The sequence below is a fragment of the Chiloscyllium plagiosum genome, chromosome 44 (assembly GCF_004010195.1).
Source record: "Chiloscyllium plagiosum isolate BGI_BamShark_2017 chromosome 44, ASM401019v2, whole genome shotgun sequence".
In the NCBI taxonomy this organism is placed as follows: domain Eukaryota; kingdom Metazoa; phylum Chordata; class Chondrichthyes; order Orectolobiformes; family Hemiscylliidae; genus Chiloscyllium; species Chiloscyllium plagiosum.
Window position 1 is genome coordinate 4,969,072 of NC_057753.1, and position 9,773 is coordinate 4,978,844.

At 42.7% G+C, this 9,773-nt stretch overlaps 1 protein-coding gene across 1 annotated transcript in view; it reads right to left on the bottom strand.

Moving 5' to 3' along the window:
- LOC122543636 (zinc finger protein 850-like) overlaps positions 1-9,773 on the bottom strand; it is a 52,912-nt gene that overhangs the window by 18,991 nt on the left and 24,148 nt on the right. The window contains exon 3 of the mRNA XM_043682458.1: positions 5,746-6,812. Within this exon, the coding sequence (XP_043538393.1) occupies positions 5,746-6,812 (1,067 nt within the window). The remainder of the gene's footprint in view (positions 1-5,745; positions 6,813-9,773) is intronic.

The following is a 9,773-nucleotide window of genomic DNA, read 5'->3' on the forward strand; positions in this document are numbered from 1 at the left end:
GGGTGCACCCCAATCCAACCCCAGGCACCTCCGCGTCACGTATTGAGTTAGAGTGATCAACATTGCCATTCTAAAAGATGAGAGACTCAACAAACAATCCAGGTCTTTTGCAATGGATAATTTCAGTTGCATCACACTGTAAACTTTTGCTCTAAACTCTGTGAGCTACACCTGATGAAGGAGCAGCGCTCAGAAAGCTAGTGCTTCCAAATAAACCTGTTGGACGATAACCTGGTGTTGTGTGATTCTTTGTACACCCCAGTCAAACACTGACACCTCCAAATCATGTATTGAGTTAAAAATCACAGAGCAGGTTATAGTCCAACAGGTTTATTTGGAAGTAAATTGTCTGAGCTCAAATGCCACTTTTTTAAAATATAAAATCTTAAGATATCTCGAGAATGCGACTTAAAAGAAGTCCTGGGATTTACCCATTATTGAACTGAAGCCTGCAACCCATTCTAAAAGATGAAAGACTTAACAGCAATCTATGTTGTTAAATATATCCTTTTAACTGCATGGCTTTGTGATATTTTGCTGTAACTTCTGTGTCTTATGATCCTGCCCCACTAGATGGCTGATGAAGGATCAGCACTCTGAAAGCTAATACTTCTAAATGAACCTGCTGGACTATAACCTGGTGTTGTGTGATTTTTACCTTTGTCCACCCCAGTTCAACACCAGGCACCTCCATATCATGTATTGAGGGGATATTCACAACCATTGGGTTAAATATCCTACTTCGAGTAGCAAAAACGTGTCTTCCTGTGACAAGGAAGGTGAGGGTGCAAATTATGCAATGACACTATACATGGAATTCCAAGTGCAAGGCTTATAGGTTTATCCACCAGTGAGGAAATGCAAATTGCAACATTGTCCCATCTAAAGTAGATGCAAATTACTGCAGATGCTGGAAGCTGTACCAAAAAAAAACAAATGCTGGAGATCGCAGTGGGTCAGACAGCAACCATGGAGAGAGAGCAAGCTAACGTTTCAAGTCTAGATTACTGTTCATCAGAGCTGAAGTGGAATGTGCAGGGGACAGCATTTGTGCTGTAGTTGGGGGGTCAAGGTGTAGCGTGCTGGGGAGAAAAGATGTTGACAGTTCACATTGAGAATGCTTGCACAATGGCGTATCTACCTGCCAGATCTGAAAGGGCAGACAGTCTGACTGGGGTGGGGGAAGGAGAGAGAGGACATGCTAACATAGAATGAAACAAGTAAAGCTAAGGGAAAGGGATGGAATGGGAGAACATAAGGAAAGCTAAACGGAAGAGAAGAAATTGGAGAATTGAGTTCAACATCTTCAAATTAAGTCCAGAAGGCTGAAAAGTGCCCAGTCTGAAGCTAAGATGTTGTTCTTCCAGTTTGTGCTGTGATTCATTGGAACACTGCTGCATATCAAGAACAGACAAGGGGGCATGCAAGCAGAATGCTGTGTTAAAGTGACCGGCTACGGGAAGGTCGTGTCATGTCTGCACACAGACTGGAGGTGTTCTGCAAAGTGGTCACCCAGTCTGCGTTTGGCTTCTCCAATGTAGAGTATTGTTGTGTATTGTATTTGCTGCACCCAATGTAGCCCACTCTACTTTGGAGAAACCAAACACAGACTGGGTGATCGTTTTGCAGAACTCTTCTGGTCTGTGCACAAGCATGACCCTGACCTTCCCACAGTCAAAAATCACACAACACCAAGTTATAGTCCAACAGGTTTAATTGGAAGCACATTAGCTTTTGGAGCGTCGCTCCTTCATCAGGTGGTAGTGTAGGGCTCAATCCTAACACACAGAATTTATAGCAAAAATTTACAGTAAATTTGGTGTTGTGTGATTTTTAACTTTGTACACCCCAGTCCAATTCAGGCATCCCCAAATCATCCAAATTGTAGTAATTATAACCTCAACTGGTGTAAAAAAAATGGTTAATAAAGTGGAACAATGTCTTGCGGTCATTTTATGCAGATCAAAGTTGGATTTAAAAGGAATAGTGAGGCGTCAATACACTGTTAAAGCATTGCACACATTCCAGGCAATGTATGAAAGTTTAGACTGCCATTTTTAGTAAAATAATCAGTCATTCTCAGACTAAACATTACTAAATAAGCTAATACAGAAGCCAAATTAGAAGTAACATGTAGTATCATGATAGTACTTAATATGCTTTACATAATGTTATTCTGAGAATCACTTATTCAAACCTGCAACAAATGATTATAAGTTAGCGAACCTTAATTCAAATCAATAATTAGTTTTTTTTTAAAGGCTTGGTTAAGATTCTTATGATCCCAGGCAAGATTACAAAATTATATTATGGCCTTAGATTGCCAACTTGATACTGGCACCTGGTGAGGTATCAGGAACCTTTTGTTTTTAAAAGAAGATAAAAGGCCATATCCAGGAGATTTAATTTTAAAAAAGACCCACATTTCCGATGTTTCCAACAAACACGTCTTTATTATACAACAGTAATACAATCTACAATACTTGTCCTCCTTATTTTGAACACCCAGAATTGACATGAAGTATTACACTGCATTTACACAGCTCACATCCAATAACAAAATGGGATCCAGTCAGACCTCATGGATTGCTCGTAGCTCTCTCCAAGATGTGAATGACATGGTGGATCATTAAATTTCACAAAATCTCACAAAGGACTCCAACTCAACAACCTTTGTTGTTCCGGCCTTGAAACCCCCTCTTATGATCCATTCCAATATTCAACAAATGCTCTTCTTCTCGCCAATCACCCCCTTATCCTGGGTCTACATATCCCTTTGCTCAGAAACTGCACTCCGCATTTTCTGACTGGCACAACTCCTACCTTTCACCAATCTTGCTTTGTCCACAGGCTTTCCCTGACCTTGAAGCTTGCTCAGCTGTACGGTACAAACAATCTTCACTCTCTCAGCTGCACGGAAGGATTAATACTCGCAAAGTTTCTACTGAGCCCCCACACATCCCCCAACTTCGTACCTACTTCCACAGCTTCCTAGGACTTCTTCAGAGTCCTTACTCCAATTGTTCACTGCGCACTAATCCTGAAAACTTCTTCCTGAGTTGATTCTAACAGCACAGAGCACCCCCTCCTGGCAAGACATCCAAATAGCAGCACTCCAAGCATGCAGTCTGCCTCTGCCTCTCCCTTCAACTAACTGTCTTGTGACTCCGTAACTGCTTTCAGTGACCCCTGAATTGGCTTTCAACACACAGAATGCTTACAAAGAGAAGGATTTGCCACACCTTCACCACAGTGCAAGTTTCTTTAGAAAGGCTTTGAAAATATCCCATTTCTTATAATAAACATTTAACTAATAGTTTAAGACAGACTGTACAAATAACTCTTTAATTTACACATTTATATATAGCGTATTTACAAAACTATAAAAGATTACTCCAAACAAAAACAAATACATGTGACAAGAAGGATTAGCAGCAAATAAAAACATTTTCACTGACATTACTTAGCACCTTAGTTTTATTTTACACTCTTCCTTTAACTCAGCAAAAAATGTTACTGTTCGGTCCACAAATCAGGTTTTCATTAACTGCAGTTTTAAATTCAACCTTATTTCATTTTCCAAATTCAAAGAGTCACTTCATTTTCAGATAAGGTCAAAATAACTTATTTGTTTGTAGCAAGTAGTCTTTGCCTGAATTAAAATCCTTTTCCATTTGGTGAATGTTGCCGAGGTGCTTACGTGTTTCAATGAAGGTATGGCATATTCCTGCTGGATTCTGTCTCTGACACTTTCCAGACCTTTCACTTTATCTTGATGCCATTCTATACACATCTTATTCAATTCTTTCCGAGCGATATCCACAGCTTCATTGTTTTGGACTTAGATTTTCCTTTCCAAGACTTGATGGCTCCTGCACAATAAACAAACCACGTCCTTTCAATCTTCTTGGGCTTTCAAATGGTCTACTGGGAACTGAGATCTTCACAGTATTCCTGTTGTTGTATGTCAAAACACCAGAAAGCCCTCCAGATTTCCTGTCAAGTGAAATTAATTCTTCAAGACCATTTTGAGATCTCAGTACCTTCCCAAGTATTGAAGCACCTCATTTGGCAATTGTACAGGATACTGGCATTTCTCACAAGTGTCTGTTACAAATGAGGGCACATCAGTACTTCTCCTGGAACCACTTCTTTCCCCAACTTTACCTGTGGAAATTCCCGCCACGTGCACCAGTGCCACTAGTTTAACATCCAATTTTCATTCCTTGGTACTGTTTTTGAAGTGTTTCTATTACTCCGTCATCAATCTGCTTCCAACAATTTAGATTTTTAGATTCCCTCCAGTGTGGAAATTTGTTTTTACATATCCTATGTAATGAAACCTGCTGGTTTCCGAACATTACTTATATTATCCTTTCTAATAGCTAGAAAAGCTTCTGCCTTTTTCCTAAAGCCACATTCTTGTTTATTCCTCCAGCTACTCGGTGGTTTTCCGTGTGCCAACATTTGACCACTTTGCTGCCTGTGAGAAATACCATATGTTTCTGCTAGCGCTGCTATTCCTTTTGCTTCAGTTAAGTACTTGGGAGAACTCATCCAAATAGGATTTAATTGTTACTGGAATGCTACTGAATTCTTCCATAATCAGTCTCTCTCTCTCTCATACTTTCACAAGTTTACTCCAACTTCAACGAACAAATCCATTGATTCTACAACATTTCTATTTCTTCGTCAAATTCAACAAATATCTGACTGGGTATCAGCCCAACATCCCAAATGATTTTTCAGGTATATTTTTCTTTAAACTAAATGGGAATTTCATGCTTTCCCCACCAATTCATTACTGATTTGTAGATCTTAATCTCTCTGAATTAAATACATTACTTTACAAATCTTCTCAAATCCTCCCATTCATTCCGTTCAATTCAAGTCATTTGATTTTGCTTTCACTCTGTTATTTGGACTATAACCCTCCGCATCAGAAGGTTGTGAGGTCAAACCCCACTGCTAAAACATAAACGCAACAACCTTATCCTATACTTGCATAGGAGAAGAGTTTCCTGTACTGTCAGGGGTGCAGATAGAGACTAGGAGAGTCCTGCATGGTCAGAGGCACTCACAGAGACTAAAAGAAAGAGTTGGAGAGTTCTGAACTGACTGAAGGATAACAATTGCTCAGAAAAAGTGAGCTTATAACCCACTCTAACTCATAATTATTAAACTTGAGCATCTTTGGCCCCCTCAACTACACCCTCTGAAGTGAGACTTGAGACCCAAAACACCTCCATCCACCAACACAACCATCTCCCCCCGACCCAACTTCTCCAAATAGCCAGCCCAGCCCTGTTAGAGTCAACAATATCCATCCCCAGATCCAACGTTCCAACTGACCTCTTCTTCCTGACCCCAGCTCAACCGATATTCCTTCCACCCTTCATTCCACTCCCCTCTGCACGTCCCTGCTTCACTGTGAGAATTTCCTTTTTGGTTTCTAAGCAGCTCTACTCCTCCTGACCAGCCTTTCACTCTACATGTGGCCTTAAGAAGTGCGGTCCAACAGTGTGGATCTGTATGGGGGACCCTCCCCCAGTGGATTTCTAAGCCTTTTCCTTAAATCTTTTGCTCCTTATAATCAGAAAATGACAGTTTATACAATGTTTTTGAGGATTTGAGGAGGAGAGAGTTTCACATGGGTATGTGAGTCGGTTAATACTGAGCAGCAAATATCAAATATTCCTTGCACCAAACTGGAGGAATTTATGATTGAAAGCTAAATCCAATCACTGTAGCTCCTCGTGAACACGCTGGTGTTTCAGCAGGTGGGATGACTGAGTGAATCCTTTCCCACACTCAGAACAAGTAAATGGTCTCTCCCCAGTGTGCACCCGCTGGTGTCTCCGCAGGTGGAATAACTGAGTGAATCCCTTCCCACACTGAGAGCAGGTGAAGGGCCTCTCCCCGGTGTGAACTCTCTGGTGTGCCCGCAGAGTGGATGAATCAGCGAATCCCTTCCCACATTTGGAGCAAGTGAACGGCCTCTCCCCGGTGTGAACCCGCTGATGTGTCAGCAGGGTGGTCGACTGACTGAAGCCCTTTCCGCACACCAAGCAGGTGAAAGGCCGCTCGCCGGTGTGAACACGCTGGTGTTTCAGCAGGTTGGACGACTGAGTGAATCGCTTCCCACAGACGGAGCAGATGAACGGTCTTTCTCCGGTGTGGACCCGCTGGTGTACAGTCAGCTGTGACGATGTCCTGAACCCAGACCCACAGTGAGAGCACCTGAATGGTCTCTCATCAGTGTGAAAACGTTGATGGCATATCAGTTCTGTGGAACCTTTGTAGCACTTCCCACAGTCTGGGCACTTAAAAGGTCTCTCGTCCGTGTGAACATGTTGATGACGCATCAGGTCCCTGGAACTTTTGAACGACTTCCCGCAGTCGGGGCATTTAAAAGGTCTCTCCCCAGTATGGACCCGCTGGTGTAGCAGCAAATGGGATAACTGAGTGAAGCCCTTCCCACACTCAGAGCAGCTGAATGGCCTCTCCCCAGTGTGAACTCGCTGGTGTGTCAGCAGGTGGTACAACTGAGTGAATCCCTTCCCACAGTCGGAGCAGGTGAATAGCCTCTCCCCGGTGTGAACCCGCTGGTGTCTCATCAGGGTAGAGGACCGAGCAAATCCCTTCCCGCAGTCGGAGCAGGTAAACGGCCTCTCCCCGGTGTGACTGCGCTGATGCCTTTCGAGCACAGATGGATAACTGAACCCCATCCCACAGTCTCCACACTTCCATGGTTTCTCCCCACCGGGAACGGTGCTTTTTCCTTCCATGGTCAAACTACAGTGATATTCAGGCTATCAGAATTCGGTGAATCTATTAGAACCTGTTTTTGTATAGTGTAAAGCCTCCTCTTCCAACACTCTGTGAAACTGATTTAAAACAGGAAAAAAAGAGGGAGTGAGAGAACACTCACAAAAAAATACAAAGGCAGATTCTGAAACTGATCTGAACAAATCTTGGCAATTAGTGAGGACAGCACAAGGAAAACATGATCGTGAAAGTAGCTGGATTGACATAAAAACCCAACTGGTTCACTAATGTCCTTTAGGGAAGGGAAATTCCCTGAAGGTTTGGAGCTACATATTGGTCAAAGTGGAGGGTGAGAGAGCGAGACAGAGAGAAGGCAAAGGTGCCAGATTTCAGTTACTTTATTCTTCCACAATTCAAATCAGTACTCTACAGAATCTACTAAGCCCTCAAGCTGCATCCCCTTCAATGACCAGTCGTACGTAAACACCATGACCTCCAACTCCCTCCAAGTCACACACCATCTTGACTTGTCTGACCTCCAGTCCTGGAGGAGCTGAAATTTCCCCCAACTATCAGGAAGCCATTATCTACACTCTCCGCTCTAAACTTCAGCTGCTTGCCCTTGACTCCATCTCTCTCCCTGGTAAATGTCTTGTGGTTGAATCAGACTGTTCACAACATATCCCCATCTTCAATAAGACCACTTACTGCCCCTTCAGTAACATCACCCAACTCAACCCTAGTCTCAGTTAATCTGCTGCTGAAACTCTCATCCATTCCCTTGTTATCCCTAGATGTAACTATCCTAACTGTTGTGATCCTAGCTGATGGGATGGCTTGACAAATCAGACCCAAGATTGAAACTTGGCTTTATCAATCCTGAAGAAGGGCTCATGCCCGAAACGTCGATTCTCCTGCTCCTTGGATGCTGCCTGACCTGCTGCGCTTTTCTAGCAACACATTTTCAGCTCTTTATCAATCATATACTTATTACGTTGCTTAGTAAGTGAATGTGGTGGTCAATCATTGAGTCATATTCAAATGGAGCCAACGTTCTTTTACGACATTACAGACGTTTTGTACGTTAAGATGAAAACAAAAACAAACTATTGAGAATAATTCAGAGAAATCTTAAAATGCACACCAATATAATATTGTCAAGCTATTTCCCAATGCACCAATGTAAAGACATCCCAATCCAGAGAAATTACCCCTTGATATCAAATCTTCAAGTTCTATCTAATTGATTGTTCTTAGTCTCTTCCTTGCAAACTGTGCTGTCAGAATTGAGAGCTTAAACTTTCTCTGTTTCTAACAACTTGCTGATTTCTAATCAAACACATCTTCTGAAGCTGCCGAGCTAAACTTCCACCAATGTTACCTGTATCCTGAAATACTCTGACAAACTTATAAGATTAGATTCCCTACAGTGTGGAAACAGGCCCTTGGACTCAACCAGTCCATACCGACCCTCCAAACAGTAACCCACCCAGACCCATTTCCCTCTGAATGATGCACCTAACACTATGGGCAACTTAGCATGGCCAATTCACCTGGCCTGCACATCTTTGGACTGTGGGAGGAAACCGGAGCACCCGGAGAAAACTCACGCAGACTCAGGGAGAATGTGCAAACTCCACACTGACAGTCACCCGAGGCTGGAATCGAACCTGGGACCCTGGTGCTGTGAGGCAGCAGTGGTAACCACTGAGCTACCACGCCGCCCCCATTTCAGTGGGGGACGACTCTGAGCAGCTGCTCCTGGCGGGGCGTTTTTTTTTGGAGTGTAGTGGTTATCACATTTACCTAACATGCGAAAGGTCCCGCTGTATAAGCAACTGTACATCGAAGCTCGAGCAGTCACTTGCTCTGTGCGTGACAGTGGATTAATTCAATGTTCCGCAAAGTCTCTGATCTTTATTTGAAAGAAAATCTGTCACAAAAGTACCAATACCCAGAAATGCAAAATCTATAAATAATATTAATATATACCTGTAAATCACATAACTTTCATCACATAAAGCACTCCAGGCCTCCTGTAATTAACCTCACTGTAATTCTGAGAACGTCCAACACGCTGCTGTCCATGAGCTGAGTCTCACCAAGCTTTGTTCTTCCGGCATCACCCCTGCACTCGCTGACCTACACAGGGGCTGGCTGAAGAAGCACCATATTATTAAATTATCATCCTCTCTTTCCTTCCTGGTTGTGATCATCACAACACATTTAATCTTCAATTTGAAAGGGAGAGGGTACAATCAGAAGTGACAATATTTCAGTTGGATATAGGGAACTATGAGGGAGGAGCTGGCCAAAGTTCATTGGTGCAATACCTTAGCAGGGATGGGAGTGGAGCAACAATGGCAGGTGTTTCTGGGTATAATGCAGAAGATGCAGGATCAGTTCATTCCAAAAAGGAAGAAAGATCCTAGGAGGAGGCAGGGTGGCTGTGGCTGACAAGGGAAGTTAAGAAACATATAAAGTCAAAAGAGAAAAAGTATAACATAGCAAAGATGAGTGGGAAAACGGAGGACTGGGAAGCTTTTAAAGAACAACAGAGGATAACTAAGCAGGAAATACGCAGAGAAAAAATGAGGTACGAAGATAAACTGGCCAAAAATATAAAGGAGGATAGTAAAAGCCTTTTTAGGTATGTGAAAGGAATAAAAATGGTTAACACTAAAATTGGCCCTTGAAGACAGAAACGGGTGAATATATTATGGGAACAAAGAAATGGCAGAAGAGTTGAATGGGTACTTCAGATCTGTGTTCACTGGGGAAGACACAAGCAATCTCCCTGATGTAACAGTGGCTGAAGGACTTGAACTGAAGGGAATTTATATTTGCCAGGAATTGGTGTTGGAGAGACTGTTAGGTCTAAAGGTCGATAAGTCCCCGGAGCCTGATGGTCTACATCCCAGGGTACTGAAGGAGGTGGCTCTAGAAATCGTGGATGCATTGGTGTTTATTTTCCAATGTTCTATAGATTCAGGATCAGTTCCTGC